The sequence below is a fragment of the Quercus lobata genome, chromosome 5 (genome assembly GCF_001633185.2).
Source record: "Quercus lobata isolate SW786 chromosome 5, ValleyOak3.0 Primary Assembly, whole genome shotgun sequence".
NCBI classification, from domain to species: Eukaryota; Viridiplantae; Streptophyta; class Magnoliopsida; order Fagales; family Fagaceae; genus Quercus; species Quercus lobata.
Window position 1 is genome coordinate 71,824,478 of NC_044908.1, and position 21,548 is coordinate 71,846,025.

Sequence of the window (21,548 nt, forward strand, 5' to 3'; positions counted from 1 at the left end):
ACTGTTGATTGCTGGTTGTGTAGAGAGATAGAGGATACAATTCTGTTGGCTCTGCATAGTCCTGAAGTATATGATGATATTGCTCGTGAGACTCGGCGAAAATTTGAGTCAAATAGGCCTCGAGCTGTGCTCTTTGATGGTCCACCTGGTATGCCCTTTAACCCCAAAATTGGTTGAGTGATTATGTTTGAATTGATTATCCTTATATAGAATGTACAGAATACCCTTTCCCCCTTCTTGATCAGTTTTGTAAATTGTAGAGGCATGTCTCTAGTACGTAGGCTCCAGGGCATCTGAATTAATGATCCAATATGCGGGGCAATAAGGGAATAAGTATTTAAAACTTGGGACATGACGCATTTTTGCAAAAAAAATTTCCTTGTCTCTATCTATACTAATAATAACAGGATTCCATGTTTGGTTTTCAACATTTTGCATACTAAAATACTTTCATACAAATTCTTAAACTCTCTAAAATGCCCCTATCTTTTAGTTCAGTAATTTTAAATTTAAAAGAACAATTTGGTTAAAAGAGTAATTTACTATTTTTAAAAGAGTTCCCAAGTTTTAGGCTTTCAAACTTTTGTCAAAATCCTAAAAATTAGGAAATTATTTTTATCTCACTTTTAAGCATTATTTCACTAAACCTAAAATTAAAAAGAGCCTTATTGCACGTGCAAAGTGCGTGTGATGAGTCGTGTGTGTGTATATATATATATATAATTGGAACTACAAGATTTGAGCACTAACTCATGGAACTTTTGCATATATTAGCAAGAGTGCGAGCTTTGTGCATATGGTGCAACATTTTTTTTTATATTAGCATGTGTTAGGGTGTTTCTCATTTTGACACAGGACTGAAGCCTTAATGGACTTTAATAACAATGTTGATGTAGAATCTTTCGGAGTTAAATAAAAATTTAGGGTTCTTGATGAGATCTTGAAGATTTTTTTGAATAAGGTTTTTTGTTTAAGGGTTTAGGTAGGTGTAGATGATAACAGGATTGGATCTTGAATGAGTTTGATGGCTGTTTGGTGTTAAAATGGTAAATGGAACAAGAAACAAAGCAAGATAAATCCTAGGCAATCACACTTAGGGAGGAGAAGAACCACACCCTCATAGCTTAAAATAGGTTGTAGGAATTTTATTAAATTCAGTCTCTCGTTTTCTAGCTTTTATTTATTTTGGAATTTTATCAAAGTCAATCTCTCTATTTCTATCTTTAATTGAATACATAAAGACTCTTTTACGGGTGATTGCCAATACTATACCTAGAAAGACTAGGACTCCTAAATAACATTTTCTAGAAAGAATAGAACTCCAAATAATAGAGAAAGTAATTAAGAACTTCTAAACCAAATAGAAAAATGCCTCAAAATATAAACTAAGACTAATGGACCTCTAGTACAGCTATTCTAGAGAATCTGATAATTACCAAACTTCCCCTATTTTCGTGAATCTTTATTAAAATTGACCCAGCAACTTTCTAACCTAAAGAAACTTGATACTGGGACTCAATAATAACCAAAGTAGATTAGGAAAGATGCTAAGAAGTCCCCACATCAAGTCTAGACCGTTATTCTTGAATCTATTTGTATTTGATCTTGTTTTTCCTCAAACCTTTTACTATTTGCATCACTTTTATCTTTACAATATTCTGCTCTGCATATCTTGGACTGTATTTTCTTGCCTATTGATATGAAAAGTGAGAACTGTAGTATGTACTGAGGTGATATAGTTTTTCATCCTTAACTTTAATAAAATTACTCCTACCTGTCAAAAAACCAAAAGATATAGCTTTTCATCCATAAGTTTAGATTTGATGTTGGATAGCTTGCTGATTATGCATGTTCAATTCAGGGACAGGAAAGACATCTTGTGCTCGTGTTATTGCTAATCAAGCGGTGAGCCACTGGGCACTTTATTGCAGTTTACTTTTATTCTCTATCTCGTCTGTACACTTTAGTTGTAATCACTGCTTTTATTTACGTATGCCTACGCAAATGCAGTGGTTTAAAAGCCTTACATTACCAATACTCTTCTTCTTTGGAGGGTGAGAAAAAAGGGGGGGAGGAGGGATGTATTTGTTTCTTAAACAAGTAGAGTGAATCATTTGCTAGTAAGTTCCCCAAAATACTTCCTGGACTCTATAAAACTAGCATATATGTGGTAGTTTCTTATTGGAAGCTACAAATATGATGTACACAGGCTTCAAAATTGTTAAAATGGTATAGTATAAGATTTTTCTTTCATCATTCTATGAAATAAATCACTTAATTTAGCCACACAACAAAAAAGATGAAGAAGATGAATCATGTATATTTCTGTCTGTGGCCAATGAGCTCTAGCTCAACTGGCATCTCCTCCCCTTATAAGCTTTAGGTGGAGGGTGAGATCTTGGGTTCAAGATCCATTTGGTGTATGTGTAATTTAACCAAGAAAAAAGGTTTTCTCTGTCTGTGTACTTGAATTTTCGACAAACTAAGAATGAGCTGTTTCATTACTTGGCAGGGTGTCCCTTTGTTGTATGTGCCACTGGAGGTTGTAATGTCAAAGTACTATGGTGAAAGCGAACGCTTGTTAGGAAAAGTCTTTTCGCTTGCTAATGAGCTCCCTAACGGTGCTATAATTTTTCTTGATGAGGTAACTTGAAGGTTTTATTGCTTACTCAACACTAACCATCTGTCATATTTGTGCAATGATATATATTATTTTATTTTTCTTCATTATTGTTCTTTCTGTTTTATGCTCCAGGTGTTTTTTATCTTATGCTGTGGTTGAGATGTTTGGTTTCTTAATGATATGGTATTATTTTATGTTACAGATTGATTCTTTTGCTGTTGCTCGTGATAGTGAAATGCATGAAGCAACACGAAGAATCTTATCGGTGTTGTTGCGGCAGGTAAATCCAGTTTTTCCTTTGCTATACACATTTCAGAAATTGAGCCATTTAGCATGTCTTTCTGACACAGGGTGTGTACACCCTAAGAAAGGGTGCTGGATGCCCATGTCATTCCATGTGTATTAATATATGTGTGTGCATATATTCTGAGTATCTTAACTTTTTTTGATGTCATGCCACTGTTGCTCTGCCTTTGATATGGTTTTTCCATGCAGATCGATGGGTTTGAACAGGATAAAAAAGTGGTTGTAATTGGTGCAACAAATAGAAAGCAAGACCTAGATCTTGCTTTAATTAGGTCAGATGATGCATATTTTCGGTTTCCTTTGTAGATGACAATTGTACCCAAAGTTGATGGAAGTGTGTTCTAACATTCGATTTATCTATGTTGTTTCAGTCGGTTTGATTCAATGATTAATTTCGGCTTACCTGATCAGCAAAATCGTCAGGAAATAGCAGCTCAGTATGCAAAGCACCTGACAAAACCTGAATTAGATGAAGTTGCCAGAGTTACAGAAGAGTGAGTTTGATATATGCTGACATATTTAAGAAAAGATCTGGAATATGAAAACTATGTTCTAGTTCAGCTTATTTGTCTCAATTAAGGCTTGATCCCAATCTTCCACGGTGCCATTTATTTTCCAGCCCCTACTTATTGATGGAAGTTTAACGTGATCAGTGTTGGATTCATACGATAAGACCCTCTAACTAAAATTCACCATTGTGTCCTAGTGCTTCTTTTTTTTTTCTTTTTTTTTTAACTTGTTATAAGGCTTAATGCCAACCTGCCATAGTGCCATTTATTTTCTAGCCTACTCTTTTTTTTTTGGGTAAGTTTGACCTGACAATTTGTTTGATTCATAAAATAAGATCCTCTCCTTAAACCGAGATCCACCTTTGTGTCCTTTGTTCCTCAACTTAACAAAACCTTCCCAACCACATGGGCATGGGATCGGCTACATGGGTTCTTTCTTGCCATGCAGTGTAGCCTACTACAAAATATTGTTTTTTGCATTATTGTTAATCTTCTTGTAACTTTTTCATGTCCCTGGCCATTTCAGAATGTCTGGAAGGGATATCAGAGATGTATGTCAACAAGCCGAGCGGTCATGGGCATCAAAGGTAAGATTCTAGCTCTTCATGATTTTCTATCTTTTCCCCGGTACTAGTCTCTCTTGTTTGTTTTATCAACAAAAAAGGAAGTCATTTTTTTTTTCAATCCATTTGTTTGTGGTCTGTTCCCATGGTATTTTTCACCATTCATTAATGGCTTTGATAGATAATTCGAGGACAAGCATCCAAAGATGGAGAACCAGTGTCTCTTCGTCCTCCTTTGCAAGAGTACATCGAGAGCGCCATTACTCGGCGGAAGGCTTTACTTAGTGTTGCAGAGCCGAAGAAGATTCAAAACTCTAATCCTCTCCAAAATAACCCTAAGTTAGATTTGTGTTGATAGATGCTTATGTGGTAGAGGGGGTACATGGGTGGCTTTTTGTATTAAATTTTTATTTATAAGGATTTAGTTAGCAGTAAAATTTATGTTATTCATCAATAATCATATATTGATAGGGGCGTACAATTAAATTAACTATGATTAAACCAGTAAAACACATATTTAACATGGAGTAACTCTTAATGACACGATTTAGAGTGAACCAGAAATCTCCTCCCCGCAATGGTTAACAAAAAATCACCAAGTCAGTGAGTCAAATAAATCAGTTACTCGATCAAGTCACCAGTCCAACTACTACAACTCACATAAAATAGTAAAGTAAAGAACAATAACCTACATAAACATAAAAATTCGGCAATAATCCCCAGCAAACACATTGTTGTCAAAATAAATCATTACGTAATAAGTAGCCATATTCTGCTTCAAATTATTAGAAGCAAGAAATTCTTCTATCTTGATTGCTGTCTGCCTAGTCTTAAACATAGCCCATTAGACTCTGAAAGTTTTCACTGCAGTAATGGAATGGTATTCATTGCAAGTTAACAAATAAAATGGTATGCAAAATTAGATTGAGAATGTAGCAACAATGGATGCAACACACCCTAGTCCTTTACATACCCATTTTTATTATTATGCTCAGAATATCGTCCCATGAAAGAGATCTCAATTTTAGAGTAATAATCACTGTCTTCATCAAGTCCATAAATTATCACTCCCATTGACTCAAGTATCAACTGATTTTTCTACAGATGGCACCTTTACAATTTACATACCTTCCCTCTGATTCTTTCAAAGGTCCAATTTTTTCATGTCTTTCCACTAGCTAATTCTTAAACAGACACCAATGCATCAAGCTCTTTGGAACTCATGCTTCCCTACTTTATGAATTCAATTCTTGCAATTAATGCTAAATGATTTGGAAATAATCATAGTTGACTAGTTCTTTATTTTCGATAAATAAGGACTAGTAAGGGTCCTAAAAACTTGTTGATATATATATATATATATATATATATGATGATGTTCAAAGAGATTCTCTTGGCTTTTAGTCATTTCAAAGTCTACTATTGCTCCATAATGATGTTTTGGTTCAAAGAAGATTCCTTTGGCTTTTAGTCTTTCAAGCTTTCTTTGGTTCTTTGAGAATCAGACAAGGCCCCCGTTATTGAAGATTTTAAGTCAAAAAAGTGGAAAAAGCATTGTTCACAGATTACTGTTCACAAATTAATGTTCACAGTCACTGTTTACTTTTATTGTTCATGATACTGTTCACTCCGAATTTTTGTCTATTTAAGGAGGGTTGTCCCTTAAGTTTAACTCAGAATTCTCTAAAGCCAGAACTCTCTTTAGGACTACTCTTCTCCTTTAGAATTTCTCTCTAGAATTCCCACTACTACTATTATTTCCCTACAAATCTTGTAACTAGAACTAGTTTCAAGCCTTGTAACTATTGAACTGTTTCAACCTTATAACCTGTTGAGATCTACTGTAAGTATTGTGTTCTATCTTCAATAATAATTATTTTCGGTGTTCAATTTGTTCTATACTTTAAATTGTTTTGATATATACTGTTTGGCTGGTTCTGCCGCCTTATTATTACTGTTTTGATCTATATTGCTTGGCTGGTGCTACCGTCCTACTATTGTTTAAATTACTTTGTTTATATTTGCAATACCGCCTTCTTGGTTGGTTCTATTATTTTATTTTCAACATATTATACTATGCTTCTGCCTTTAGCGCTGTGTCCCTTACCCTTTTGTGGTATTAGAGCCATTCTTTTCTGGCTGGTGATAGTGTTGTTGTGTTCCCTTCTTACCATCGTTGGCGCCACCCTAGTCATAAAGTGAATTTCCAGAACCGAACAATAAGGCCCATTTGAGCCAAAGAGGGCGTGTAAGGCATGAGAGGTATAGGGTTGGTTAGGGTATGTGTTACGAAATACAACGGTTGTGAGAAAAACATGATAATTGAGTGTTAAAACTAGGATAGTATGGATAGATTGTGGAGATCCAACTCCTCTGTCAACTCCAGGACTGGTTGTCCTCCTGATATTGTAAATGAAGAAGATCACAATGTTGAAGATAATGAGTTTCCTAATTTCCAGAAATGGAATATCCTTAAGATTGATACCAAAATTGTTTATAAAATTAGTTGGGCTAAAAATGCTTTTCATTCTGCTTACAAAGCTAGAATTGTTGAACAAATATTCTTATATATATATATATATATATATGTATGTATGTATGTACGTACGTATGTACGAGTTGTGTATATTCTTTGAAGAATTAAGTACGTTTAACGTAAAAAATTGTATCCATTATTGAAAAATGAATACATTTTTAAAAAAATTATGTACGTTAAATGTACAATATTGTGTACATTATTTGATAAATATGTGTGTTTAATGTACATAATTGTGTACGTTATTGGAAAAATTGTGCATGTTGAATATAAATAATATTATACATTATTTGAAAAATGTATACGTTGAATGTACAAAATTTTGTAAATTCCTTAAAAAATGTGTAGATTAAATGTATAGAATTATGTATATTATTAGAATATTTGTATATTTCAAATGTATAAAATTGTGTACATTTTTTGAAAAATTGTGTATATTGATTGTACAAAATTGTGTACTTTTTATTTTAAAACGTGTACATTCATTGTGTATATTTGTGTACATTATTTTTCAAATGTATATGTTGAATATACAAAATTTTGTTTATTCTTTTGAAAATTATGAACGTTGAAGGTATAGAATGGTATATATTGTTTGAAATATTGCATACGTTGATTGTAGACTTAATTATGTACATTCTTGGAAAAAATGTGTCTACTTCAAAAATGGGTATAGTATTTTAAAAGTGCATACGTTGAATACATAAAATTGTTTGCATTTTTAGGGAAAAAAAAGTATACATTAAAGTGCAAAATTGTGCACTTTATTTAAAAAATTGTTTTAGTTAAATGTAGAAACCTGTGTACGTTAGGATCCGGTGTGCAATGTGCATTTATACTCAGTGTTGTTCAAGTATATATAAGGACGCATAGATCCCTGTCATGTGTGTTTATACCTTTCAAATGTGCCGGATCACCTTCAAAATCCATCTGTATCCCTAAACTGAGCCAATTTTTGGATCTGGTGTGCAGTTATACCGGTGTTGTTCATGTGTGTGTATATATAGATATACCTTTCAAATGTCCCAGATATCCTTCAAAATCCATATTTATTCCTTAACTAAGCCAATCCTAGGATCTGGTGTGCATTTATACTGGTGTTGTTCAAGCAGATTTAGCGCCAACAAAGCTTGGTGAGTGTCATTATTCTGAAACAGTTAAAGCTTTGGATTCATCTCACTGGATCTATAAAATTCTATAGAGCTTCAATTAGTAGTTGCAAGAACAATGCCCTCCCCCATGAAAAAATGGACGCCAATGAAATCTCCAATCATAATCACAGATTCACAGGAGTTGATGGTGGAGAGACAAAAATATAATATAAAGCAAAAAATGTTCCAGTTTTTTGTTCAACAAAAAGAAATTTGTTATACCAAAAATACTATGTTTTCCAAACATGCATGGTGATATTTTGTTAGAAAATAATTTTCTGAGCAATTATCTACCTATGCAATTCCATTTAAAACATGTTGGATTAACACTCAAAAAAGAGTTAGCCACTAAGTAAGTATCTCAGTATGAAATTAAGTGCAAAACATACTAAAACAATCTTGTTTCCCACCTTCCTCTTCCTCACATTTATTTTGAAAGAGTTTTTGTACACACAGAATAATATCCAGAACTTAAGATATATATAACACGAGATCTCACAGAGTTCAAATAAAAAGAAGCTGAGAGACCTAACAAATTATATAATGAGCACAATTTAATAACATGTTTGCAGAACTGACCTTTTTTATTCAGAATAAAAAGCACCTCAACTCCTCTAGTTTTATTACTACTGTCTGATAGAAGACGAAGGGAGACACTCCTTTACAATCTCCTGGATTCTTCTCTTCATTAGCTTGTCTTTGACACCTGCAAGCATATTTCGGTAGAACATTTCCAACCTGATGAGCTTTGTACGATCTGCCGCCTCCAACATGTTCTCCCATTCCTTTGCAATGTCAAAAGTACCTATGCTCTGCAATGAGGCTGGAATATCTTTCTCTTCAAAAGGTTTTCCAAAAACTGAGCCGTGAAGTATGCTAGCATACCGTTCCATCACAGAAAGTTTTGATTGAAGCAGCTTCATCTCTTCCATTGCCAAAGACAATCTTTTATCTGCTTCTGTGACTCCCTCAGAACCCTTTGCTCCAACACCATCTTCCTCACTAGAAGTCTTCAATTCCTCTTGTTCGAAATCTTCTGAAAGGGGAGGCCACATTACCATAGTAGGAGCATAACAATCAACTGTCTTACCATTTCCAAGAACCCCACTCCTTCCCCGACCCCAAGACCAAATCTTATATCCATCATGTTCAACAATAACAGTATGTGCAGCCCCACACGCAACTTGAACCGGATTATGAAATTTATGCCCAATATGGAGAGGAGAAACAGCATCACCCGCATCAGTACCGGTAAAAGTAGCATCTGGGCATAGGCCAAGACCCTTCTCCATTCCCCATGACCACACATCTCCAGCTGATGATAGAACACTAGTGTGAAACAAGCCACAGTCAACAGAGATCAGATAAACAGGCTGTGGCAGTTCTTTCACAAGTTCAGGAAATAATGCACTCTGTGTAGTTCCATGCCCAAGCTGCCCATTTTCCCCAAGGCCAAATGTCCAGCACACACTTTCTAGAGTGTCACTTGGACTCTTTTTGTGAGTAAGTAAAGCTGTGTGGAAGGCCCCACATGCTACCTCATAAACTGTCCAAGGGGAGTCTTCATTAAATGTTTTAATGATTTCAGGATGTAGCCTGTTCTCTCTATCCCCCAAGCCTAACTGGCCATGGTTATTGCTACCCCAAGAGTAACATAATAGATCTTCACCTTTATATGTTTCTCCAGCACTAACCAGGGCTACAACATGCTCATTTCCACATGCCACCTTGACAACAGTGTGGCCATGGAAATCCCAGACAGGAGTTGGGGTGGAAATGCTTACAAGAGAGTACATACCCTCATTGCTGCTGCTTGGCTGTGGGCAATTGCCCCACATCCAGAGGGCCCCAAGATTATCAATTGCCAGTGACATCATTCCTCCGGCTTTGACAGAACAAACCTGCGGTAGACAAAGTGATGCAAGCACACTAGATAAGACTCTAGACCAGACTCTTTCCAGTGCAGCAGCAATACAAAGGATTTCATACCTTCAGTGACACTTTACTTTTTATTTCTGACTCATCTGTCAGAGGATCAGGAGAGTCTAGCTCAATGAATTGCTTCAGCAAGCATGGTACTGCAGAATTCTCTCCACTGACACCAAGTTGGCCATCCATATAATAGTCAAGGATGCACAGAAAATACACAAAAGAATCAAAAGCATAGGGAAGAAATATTAGCAATTAAACTTCAAAAACTACACTCTATTGGGAACCAACTGCAGTGAAAGAAGGTATTAAACCCCCAGTATGAAGGATACAGATGTTATACCCCCAGCACCAAATGGATCCATCATCTGCCAATACACAGAAAGCCAGAAAAATCAGAGCTAGGGAAAAATTGCTTCCAATTCCCACTTATTTCATTTTTTTCTGAGTTAAAATTAGCTTTAGATTAAACCAATTCTTAGATGCCCCTTTTGAAATCTTATGGTTATACAAGTCTAAACTCGACTATCATCATGAGCCTTGTGTAGTGTGTCACATTACTAAGCTGTACCCATGCATCCCTTTGATCATTCTAGACAACTGAGGAGCACATAGCTCACAAATTCCATAGATTTCTTGGCAAGAAGCTGTAGTCTCACTACAAAACCAAAAATTTCAGCAACAGAGTAAAAAAAAAAAAAAGCATATATCCTTTTAAACGACCATCTTTCAGAAAAGATGATATCTTCATGCTCTAGAGATGCCAATTATTTGGTTATTTATAAATTAAAATATTTATTTATTTATTTAAGGACCTCACTAGTCACTAAGACTTCAACTCTAATGCAGTTCATCATTTAGTTCGCTGGTAGGAATGTTAAACACCATTAGGCTAACCAGATTCCAAATTAAATAATACATTTTGGTCCTTTAAATATCTCAATGGTATTGAAGAGGAAAGAAAAGAAAAGAAAGAATGCATTTCCCCAGAAAGGCAAGAACCAACAGCAAACCAAGAACATAAAGGAAAAGGCTTATCTTTGTCCAATAGACCATATACTTATCCCAATGCCGGCCACATTGAATTGACAAGGATCAATTGATAACTCGGGTACATTTTAATCTTTTTGAACAGTAATTTGTCATAACCTTGCAACAACCATCATAACTGTTGGGGGCAAATAACAAATTTAATACAAACCAACGCAACCAAATTCAATGGGCACTTCAAATAAATTAGCCAAGCACAATCACTAAAAAAAAAGAAAAAAAAAATGAAATCCATAGAAAGATAAGACTAACCTGCAAGAGCAAGACTATGATAAGCACCAGCAGCGACAGCAATAAACTTGAGTGGTGGGTCTTGTTTGGATCTACGGGAAGAATCAAAATTGACCCGAACTGGAAAAAGCTGGTCGGATTCTGAACCGGTTCCAAGTCGGCCAAACATGCCTCTTCCCCACGTGTACACGCACCCATCACCTGCAATCTCCACCAAAACAGAACAACCAAACAGGATGTTTATGTGGGAAAGTACCAGATTTTACGATTATAGTATCCTATAATACCTGTTTGCTAAGCAATCAAAAAAATGAGAGCAGAAAAGTCCAAGCAAAGTTAAAAGCAGGGTGTGAGTTTGTCACCTGTGAGAGCGAGAGTGTGAGCTTCACCGGTAGCGACTGCCACCACTTTTTTACTGGCTAGGAGAGGCCCGGCATCATCCATTGTTGGTTGCCGAATAATAGTGAAAACGAAATGATTGAGAGCTGATAATAGAGTCGGTGTTGATAAGCGGCGACTATCGGCAATTAAACGACAGTCGTTTGAGACTGTAATAAAACAATAAAATGTGATATAGTTAGCTTTTCTAATTCCAAGTAATCATTATTCATAATATCTAAATATAAACCAACCAAATGACCAAAAACTTATTGATATCAAACTTAAGCTCACTCTCTCTCTCTCCCAAGTTCCCAATTGATGGTTCTTCAAGAGCATGAGAATGGAGGTTGGCTATGTTCTTGAAATAGTGTTTGTAAGACACGATTTCGGTATAAATTGAATACTATTGAATTTTTACATTAGAGATATCCAAAATGATATGTAGAACTGAAATCATATTTTTAAGATATGATTTTTGCATAACATTAATAAGATTGTATTTTTGCCTTAATGATGATATGATATGTAAGCTCATATGTGAAATGAAATAGTGTTTCTAAGATACGATTTCGGTATAAAATGAATCCTATTTGAATTTTTGCTTGAAGGTTTGGATTTCTAATATCCAAACCTTAAAGGTTTGGATTTCTGATATCCAAACTAATTAGTAGAACCAAAATAATGTTTTTAAGACACAATTTCTGTATAATATGAATACTATTTGAAGAAGTTACTCCTACATTAAAGATATCAAAACCTTTAAAGGTTAAAATGTCAAATATCCAAATTGATATGTAGAACTAAAATAATGTTTCCAAGACATGATTTATGTATAACATGAAATCAATGAATTTCATCCTTAAGAGATATCCAAACTCGTTTTTAAGACATGATTTCTACATAATATGAATGAGATTATATTTTTGTCTTAAATGTGGATGTCTAATATCCAAACTCATATGTGAATTGAAATATTATTTCTAAGACATCATTTCGGTATAAAATGAATACTATTGAATTTCTGTGTTAAAGCTAAGATTTGGATGTCTAATATCGAACTAATATGTAGAACTAAAATCGTGTTTTTGAGACATGATTTTTATATAAGATTGTATTTTTGCCTAAAATGTGGATATCTTTATTCAAACTCATATGTGAACAAAAATAGTGTTTTGGTATAAAATAAATACTATTTGAATTTTTGCCTCAGAGAGATTTAGATATTTCTAAGGCAAAATTCAAATAGTGTTCATTTTATATCAAAACACTATTTAATGGCTATCAAAAAATGATATACGAAAAACTAAACAAAAAGGTAGAGATTAGCAACGAAAACACCGTCCAGTGTTACTAGCCTCAAGGCATTGAATTGAAGGGGGCGAAAATCCTATACAAAGATGGGATTCTATTATTATTGGCATATCAAAGGAAGTTCATGCCATCATGGTAATGTTTGGGGTTTTTATTATTCTTTTATCTTTTATAATATACTAGTCACTAACCTGTGAGATACTGATACACTAGATAATTAGTAAATCTGAAATATCTTCACTTTTTTTAAAGCTCCAATGAGTTAAAAACGAATGAAAATCAATAATTCTACATCAGTATGCAAGACTTAACATTGTGAGCTTTACATTAAGGTGGTGAAAATTGTGGAATTTGTTGATGGCAGATATATGGAGATTGAAGTAAAGATTTATAGTCTTAAATCACAAGCATGGAAAAAAGTTGATGAACAATGGAAAGATGTTGAAAAACATTTGCCAAACAAGCTGCCTGTCATGCTATCTCAAAATCCGACCGCCTCCTTGAATGGAGCTGTGCATTGGTTAATTGTTCCAATTTGTGGAAATCCGAATCCGGTATCAGAATTGCATTCCGTTCTTGCTTTTGATATTGTCAATGAGAAAATGCGGGTTTATAAAATACCGGTTCAGCTAAAGAATGATAATAATAGGTCAAATACAAGTTTGGGAGTGTTGGGAGGATGCCTTTGTTTTGTTGTGAATGTTCAAAATGCTAAAGATATGTATTATGAAGTTTGGTTGATGAAGAAATATGGAGTTGAGAGTTCTTGGACTAAGGTTTATAAAATTGAGAAAGGTGCAATGCCGGAGGCTTTTTGGTCTATCGAGCCTCTAATATTTTCCGGGAATGGCAAGAAAGTTCTGTTTCGGGGCATTCATTTTGGCCGTGTGAAATTTATTTGGTATGACGTAGAAAAGAAAAGAGGTAAGTCGGTTAAGATTCAGAATTTTCCTGCAATGTTTACGTCGTCTGTAACTTCTATTGGTAGTCTTCTTTTGCTTGATGGTGATAATGATGTGATTGGTCCAAGGCAAAACAAGAGGACAAGGTCTGAGAGGAGAAGGTAAAAGTAAAATGAAGGAGTTTCATGAATTTGAGAGTGATTACGAGTGCCATGAGGAGAGAAGCTTCAAAAGGAGTATGCTTGGGCTTTCAAGGGCATCGATGAGTATTAATTTATTAAAAATATTTCTAATCAATATCTTGTTAAGAGTTCTTTTACTACTTTGTTATGAGATTTCTGGGTATGTTTTTCTTTTTTCTTGGTTCTTGTTTTTTCATCTTTGTTTTTAGGTTTAGTTGTGATGGAGAGGTTTATGGTATGGTTTTACGGTAGTTTATTGGTTTTAAACTGGATTTTGATCCTAACAAAACATACGTAGCTTTCAAAAAAAGAAAAATTTAATGGATGTTCTAAGGAAATTGGTTTAGTAAATTTTTTTAAATTTTTTTTATGGGAAATGAAAAAAGTAGCTAGTTTTTTTTTTTTTTTTTTAGTAGTTTTTTATATTTCTTATAAAAGTAATATCAAAACATTCCTAAAATTTTCCATTAACCAAACCCTTCAAAGATAGTATCAACACAAGTTTGAAGTTCTATCTTAATTTTAAATTATATGAGTTGTAGTTGGAAGGTGTTAATTAATCTATTTAATTGTCTTGATTCAAGAATTGAATTTATGATGTTTGTGACAATAAAGTAAAAGGGATGCGGGGATAACATTAAATAAATGGGTAACATTACACAAGATAAACAGAGGAACAAAATGCAAAGAGTTCCTAGATGCCTAGAAGATATGAGATTTCTTCTCCCTAAGAGTACTTCTCATAATAGGTCTAATTTATGGTTCAATACCCATCTAGAAACTTAAAAATAATATCAAAATCAACAACCAATAATATGAGCATAATGGAAAAGAGAGATAGATATACACAATCACAACAACAAAATGTTAGGAATTTAAAGCAATAAAGTAAAGAGACAACAAGCAAATGAATCGAATTTCATATATATAAGATAAATGATGTTTACATAGGAGGAAATAGAGAGAGATGAGATGGGTGTAATCATTAAGAAACTACCCCATCCCTACACCTTACCCACAAAAATTATAATAAAGATGAGAGGGGCTTAATTTTTTGTGATGGGTTTCCTAAAGAGAGGAGAGAGAAATTTTTTCAAAATTTTCTATGGTTTTTTCTAGTATTTTTCTTTTTTTTTTCCCCCCAAAAACTTCATATATTTTACAAAAAATGGGGACCATCACATAGCCTCCCACTTTTACACCAAGTTTGGCTATATCGTCTTTTTTCCAATTTCTAATTCGATTTTCGTGCAACTGTTTGAAGGCCTTTTTGAGCTCTATTTTCTTCAAACTTTATGTGCTTGGAAAGATCTGGATGTTTAGTTTCCACAGGTTCTTACCTTGTGAGATTTGGAGCTACAGTCATCAATATATCGCATTCGGAGGGGAGGTGATGAAATGCAAGAAATTATGTGACGTTTTCCTTAAAATATTTATTCCCTTCCAATCCGTGGTAGATATCATGGAGCCCTTTTTGTGAGAGGTACTCAAGACCTGATACTTCAAGTTGGTTCAGTCGAATTGCTTCAATTCTTGCCCAATTGGTACAGATTTTTGTGTGAAGTTGGTCCAAAAACAGCATATTTGATCTGAAAAAAGTGAATTTTAATTAGGGTTTTGGTGTTTTAGTGATATCTCATCCATTTTGACTTCGATTTTGGCCCTTGACCTATCGTTTCAAAGGAAAAAAATTGACCTACGAGACGGTCCAAAATTCAACCCGATTAGATGGTTGGATCAAATAGTCAACTTTTTGACCATATCTAGTTAGGGTTTTTGGTTTGCTATCAAAGGGATTTTAAATGTTGTAACCCTCTAATCCACCATTTGATCATGTTGCATTTATTTGTTGCCCTTTTTTGGCTCTGAAACTTGCAATTTGCACCCTTTTTGAATTTTTCGGATTTTAGCATTTGTTTTGACATGTGAATCAAGGTCAAACAAAATATGGTATCGGCAGGAGGCATTTTCAAACCACTATCCTAATCCACAAAGTCAAATTTTTATTTTGAACCATAATTTCATCTCAAAACATCACTTCAAATTACCTGCATTCAACATTTAGAAAGGCCAAACTTAATAAAATTGATTTTTGCTCAAACATCTTGTTTTTCAATTTTCTACAGTTTTGGCAAGGAATATTTTATATTAATGGGCAATTCCAGATAAATACATGAAAAAATTGGTGAGTCGTAATAAATATCTTTCTAGGTATCAACGTGTACTCCCTAAACATATCTCATATTTTTCTCTATCTTTTAGTCATGAATTTTTTTTTTTTTTTTTTTTGCTTAGTTTCAATAAATTTTGACTCTAATTATTTAATTAATTTTTTTCTTTTGGAATTTTTAATATCTAATATTTTGGTCTATCTGACTTCTGACTCTTTTGAATTGTGGTTTATCTTATTAATCTTGTGGTTTTTGGTTACAAATGTGAGATTCTAAGAAAATTTGCAACTATAATTTCTATTTGATTGCTCAATAAATGAAATTAATTGAATTTGAGTCTTATATTTTATTTTTCTTTTTATGGTCGTTTTCTTCATTGTATACAATCTCAGTAAGAGTGAAATGAAGAAGATGGGTTATTATGTCAAAATTTGTGCTAGTATATGCTTGTGAATTTATAGGAGAAAGATGACTTTCTATTTTGAATGGCCATGAATTGGAGGAATTATACTACTCACTAATGGCATGGAATCTTTATTGGATCAATTCTAGAGGTTCTGATTTTATTGAAAAAATAATTTTAATGAGTAGAAGGTAGAGTTGAGCTCTCATATTGATCAAGAATTATTGTATGATATGGAGCAGCAAACAGCTTGGGAAATCCTTTTGCTAAAGAAGGAGTTAGCAAAGGCGAGAATGAATCTATCAAGTAGATGTTTCCAAAAATTAAACTGCTAAATGACAAGTTCATAAAGGTGAGGTGAGAAACAATAAGTTGGAGATAAAGTTGAACTTTCATAGATGACACATCTCTAGTGCAAAGGAAAGTATGACTTGACCTAGTGGTGCTAATTGATGTATCATGATATTTTTTCAATAAGTTACCTAAAATTTTTTCTTTTTTTCTTTTTCTAAGTGAAAATTTATAAAATAGATCACTGGTGGGTCTAGTGCATAGTTATAAATTGTGGTATGGTGAAAGGAAATCTCTTTACTTGGGATTTTCTTCTTTTAATATTTGAAATGGTGGTTTGGAATGGTTCAGTTTTTGAATAATTTTGTCTCATATTATACATAGAAAATTATAAGCAATGGAGTTGAGAAAAATAAATTTGCAATAAATCATATGTTTATATGTTAACATAACCATAACAATATATTACAAACATAACTATGCACCATAATGCGTGACCACAAGATGGCTAGCGAAAAGAGATATAGAGAAAGCAGAGGATAAACTTTTTCTGCATTTCATTGATAAATCAACAGCCTATAAATAGGCTAATACATAACTGAAAGCAACATGAAAATAGGCACTATCCAATGTTCAACAACAAACTCCTATTGACTAGGTAACCCAACTCCTATTAACTACGTAAACAGACTCCTATAGACTTGGTAAACAGAAACAAACTTACTGGCACTCAAGGACGGAGCCAGAACTTAGAGTAAGGGGGGGGGCGGCTTTACTGTTGATTGTGTGCAGTGACTTTGGCCTTCAACTTTGTTGCTACTTAGTCGCTTAGTTGCTAGTTGTTTAAAATTTTATAAAGGGTCAAATTGTTTGTTTTAAGTAAAATTGGTTGACTAGGCTTAATTTTTTTTTTTAGTTTACTGTTGATAATTTTTGTTATTGTACTAATTTTTTTGGGCTTGTATATTTCTTTTTTAGATTTTAGAGTTATAAACATTTTTTATTGGTCTTTAAAATGTGGAAAATGTTTGAACTACAAACTTTTTTACAAATTGCTGATAATGTAAGTGGTGAGTCCAAATGCGAACTAATAAGAATTTGCTACTTTAACCGTTTGTAAAAATGTTATAGAAAAATTTGTGATTATAACAATACTCTTAAAAGAATCAATAATATTTTTAAGGGATCAAAAGTGTAATTTTCTAAAACAAAATTGCTAAAATTAGTACCCATATATATAATAATATTTTTTTAAAAAAAATTGGGGGGCCATTGCCCCCCCAAGTCCTACCATGGCTCCGTCCATGCTGGCACTCCTAAAGACTAGGACAACCCACAATAAAATTAAAAGATGAGGCATGGCTATGGCACTTTCACTATGGGCATTTGAATTTTGGCGGATTGAAAACACTACAACAAAAGAACATGGTGATAGGGCTTCCTCAAATTACAACATCTTCTCAAGTTTGTGAAGAATGTGTTGTTAGCAAAGAATACCGTAATCAATTCCCACAAGGAAAATCTTGGAGAGCGAAGAAAGCATTGGAGCTTGTTCATTCCGACATTTGTGGGGCAATAACACCACATTCTAATATGTTTTCATGATGGGGACAGGAGTTGTTTCATGGTCATCAAAGAAGCAACCTATTGTCACATTATCATCCACTGAAGCTGAATTTGTTGCTGCAACAGCTTGTGCTTGTCAAGCTATTTGGCTAAAGAAAATCCTTAAAGAGTTGCATTTCATGGAGGATGGACCTACTCAGATTTATTGACCCATGATCCTTCCATAATGGCATTGTGAGAAAGCATCATTTATTAAATTTGATAATGACCAAATTTTATATAAAAATAAAGTTTTAAATGAAATTGAGTAGGCACTGTTTTTCAAACAAATTTAATAAATTCTCTATTAAAAAATTGTAGTAGAAAACACTTGTGGCTTGGCATCTCTATTCGGGTGACAAAATGTTTATCATCAGGCTCTGATACTATTGTTTATTAATCTAAATGTTTTAATTTTTTTTTTTTTTTTTTGAGTTCGCTTACCAATTTTCTTACTCCTAACTAATAGACAAAAATCCCTTCTATCTTACTGCAAAATTGTAAGAAAATAAAAAGAAACCCTTGAAGAAATCAGAAATTTGTATCTAGAAGTGAACACACCCTCAACATGGCTGGCCTAGGTTCATTAGGAAATTCGGGGGAAGACGGTGCCAAATTTTGAGTTCTTGGTTATCCTAATGACAACTAGTGACTCACACCTTTATTTTTCCTACTCTATTAGGATAAAGGAACATACAATGCTTATTCAAGCATCTTTAATTATTGTAGGGGAATTTAAGGAACCCAGTTCCAATTTAGGAGTGCTTATTGGGTTGATCTTTAGAATCTTTCCAACATTTATTATGCTCATTGTTGGAGCTTTTTTTAACCTTTGAAGCCATTTGTTTCTCTCTACTATTAGGAAGACAATGGTCCGATCTAAATGGAAAGTAAATGGTCACATCTTACTTGGGGCTCTTTCTCAAAATCTTGTAGCTTCTGGAGCATCAAAGTCTTCTCATAACTTCCCCTAAAATCAGTTCTTAGTTAGAATCCTTTTTCGATGTTTTGAAGGTCTAAGTAGTACCGTGCTATTGCAATTATATTTCACCTGTTTCGAAAAGGAGTCAAACCAAATTCTTCTATTTTTGGCAAATGTGCCTTCAGTCACAACTTTTTTCTTCTTAAACTCTTAAGGATATTATACCATTCCTATTCTACTAAACTCTGAGGTTTATACTTCTAATGAATCAAGATTTTCATCCATCCCTATCATCCAAAACTCTAGATTGCTTTAGAGTTGAGTATATGTTTAAATATATGTTTTAAACATAAATATAATAATAAAATGTCAAACATAACTATACTCTATAAGCAGGGCTATCCACGACCCGCCCAGACCCGAAAAACTGCCCAAAACCCAATCATCCTCACCTGAAACTGCCCAATCAAAGCTTGGTTTCGGTCAGACGCAGGTCGCCGGCAAAAGGACCCAAGGCCATCGATTCGAGTTGCGAGTTAGCTGTCTGAGAAACCGACAAACCTAACCTGCCCAATAAGCTATTCTTCCTCGTCGGAAATCACGAGTTTCGGCCAAAAACCGATAAGTCCAAACTCTAAGTCCGACGATATAGGCATATTTCGGCCAAATCCATCAAGATCTCAGCTCGATCTTTATAGATATAGGAAAATATCAGCCAGATCTCGTTAGATCCGACCAGATCTGACGAGATCCGGCAGTATTTCGGCCAAAATCCGGCCAGATTTCGCTCCACTCCGGCGAACTCGAAACCGACTGATAGGGACCTAAAACCAATACGACCCAAACCGGTAGACCCAAAACTATGGCCGGGTCGGTTACGGGTTAAATTTTTCGCCACCCGATTCAGTCGGGTTGAGTCCGGGTTAGGCACAAACCCGACCCGGTCCGACCCGTGGACAACCCTATCTATAAGCACTTCAATGGAATGAATTAGTACCTCAATTCAACTCTACTATCGTTATTTCCAATATATATATATATATATATATATATATATATATATATATATAAACATTTTTTAGGATTTTTTGCTCCTTGGGCCATTTTACTTACAATTTCGTTATGTGGCCCAAAAGCAGACATATTAGTTAAGTAGCATATTGAGTCTTAGCCTTCATTTGGAAGTTTATAAAAGAATAAAAATGAATGGAAAAGAATGATTATAAAAGAATGAAATGGAATGAAATGTATTTAAGTAAGGGAAAGGCAATGGAAAAGAAATGAATACAATAGAATTAAGTAATTCTTTTTGAATGTTTTAAAATAAATGAGTGAAAACAAATGGAATATAAGTAACCTAATTTGGAGTAATATATAGGGAAATTAATGGAATCATTTTAAGAGAGTAAACAATATTATTATTAGACCTCTATTTTAAAATAAATTACTGAATATATATGGGTACTTTGAGAGTTTTAGTAAAAAAAAAAATCATTGAATCTAATTTCATTGCCTCCCAATTTTGAGGGGAATGAAAATTTAAAATTTTGAAAGAATGGAGAAGAATGAGTATTCTATCCTACTCATTTCATTCCCTCAAACTTAAATTCCCAAACAAGGGAATGGATTTCTCATACCCTCCATTAAAACTCCAGAACAAAGGAAATGGATAATATTCTAAAATTGCTATTTTTATTCCTTTCTATTTCATTCATTTCCCTCCTCCCAAACAAGCTGAAAACTATCACATTCGAATTGTTTGAGATAGTAACCCAAAGGATTGGGAACTCTATATGGGAATCTAGAGATTGTGAAACATCAAGCAATTAAATCGGAAGATAACTAGTATAATGAAATGCATTAATATTTTAGAAAGTAGCTCTATTAAATGTATATATGGAAGCTATATGTATTATAACTGATAAGACAGTAGTCCCTTAGACTAGTTGAAGAAGTTACAACTTCGATGATGGCCATGCTTGCTAACTACGACTATGAGATGATAAGTTTCTATCTCTTTCTCACTCTAAGACTCTCACTCTAAATGGAATGAAATCTGATGGAATGAATGGGAAAATGAGCTTTGTTTTTTATATACTAAACCAGAGCTCTATAAAAAACTGAGAAAATGAAATCGTATAGTAGAAACGATTTTACAATTCAGTTACAACTAATTGAAGCTGTAATTAAGTCTATTTAACACGTGCTGAAATTTCATTGGAGTGCTGATGTGGATTATGGTTATTGTGGGATTGATTAAGCGTCTCTGTGTCTGTTTGGCTTGAGCTTATAAATTTTAATTTTTATGTAAAACTTTTTAAAACTTCACTTTTTTTTTAACTTTTTCTAAATATAAATATACTTCTACACATTTTCAGAAAAAAGAAAAAATAAAAAAAGCTAGATAAATTATAATTTCCAAACGGAAACCAATTCAAAACGACTTCGTGTTGAGATCCTGAAGACATCTGCTACTCTTGTG

General features: G+C 33.8%; 3 protein-coding genes across 4 annotated transcripts in view; 2 read left to right on the top strand and 1 right to left on the bottom strand.

Moving 5' to 3' along the window:
• The window catches only part of LOC115992854 (ATPase family AAA domain-containing protein 1), a 7,912-nt gene extending 3,463 nt beyond the window's left edge, over positions 1–4,449 (top strand). For both annotated transcript variants that reach the window (XM_031117088.1, XM_031117089.1), the window contains 8 exons: positions 24–148; positions 1,862–1,905; positions 2,513–2,644; positions 2,826–2,903; positions 3,119–3,201; positions 3,301–3,423; positions 3,965–4,025; positions 4,183–4,449. In XM_031117088.1, coding sequence (XP_030972948.1) covers positions 24–148; positions 1,862–1,905; positions 2,513–2,644; positions 2,826–2,903; positions 3,119–3,201; positions 3,301–3,423; positions 3,965–4,025; positions 4,183–4,356 — 820 coding nt within the window. In that variant the 3' untranslated portion in view covers positions 4,357–4,449. The remainder of the gene's footprint in view (positions 1–23; positions 149–1,861; positions 1,906–2,512; positions 2,645–2,825; positions 2,904–3,118; positions 3,202–3,300; positions 3,424–3,964; positions 4,026–4,182) is intronic.
• Positions 4,450–8,074: 3,625 nt separating this feature from the next.
• Positions 8,075–11,403, bottom strand: LOC115992196 (ultraviolet-B receptor UVR8). The gene is made up of 5 exons (XM_031116288.1): positions 11,261–11,403; positions 10,920–11,099; positions 9,950–9,985; positions 9,678–9,802; positions 8,075–9,589 (listed from the first exon to the last, which is right to left on the bottom strand). Exons 1-5 carry the CDS (start codon positions 11,340–11,342, stop codon positions 8,315–8,317), a joined length of 1,698 nt encoding a protein of 565 aa, XP_030972148.1. The 5' UTR covers positions 11,343–11,403; the 3' UTR covers positions 8,075–8,314.
• Positions 11,404–12,958: 1,555 nt separating this feature from the next.
• LOC115991069 (F-box protein CPR1-like) lies at positions 12,959–18,314 on the top strand. The gene is made up of 3 exons (XM_031114818.1): positions 12,959–13,653; positions 13,884–13,909; positions 18,154–18,314. Exons 1-3 carry the CDS (start codon positions 12,959–12,961, stop codon positions 18,312–18,314), a joined length of 882 nt encoding a protein of 293 aa, XP_030970678.1.
• The last annotated feature ends 3,234 nt before the right edge of the window (positions 18,315–21,548 follow it).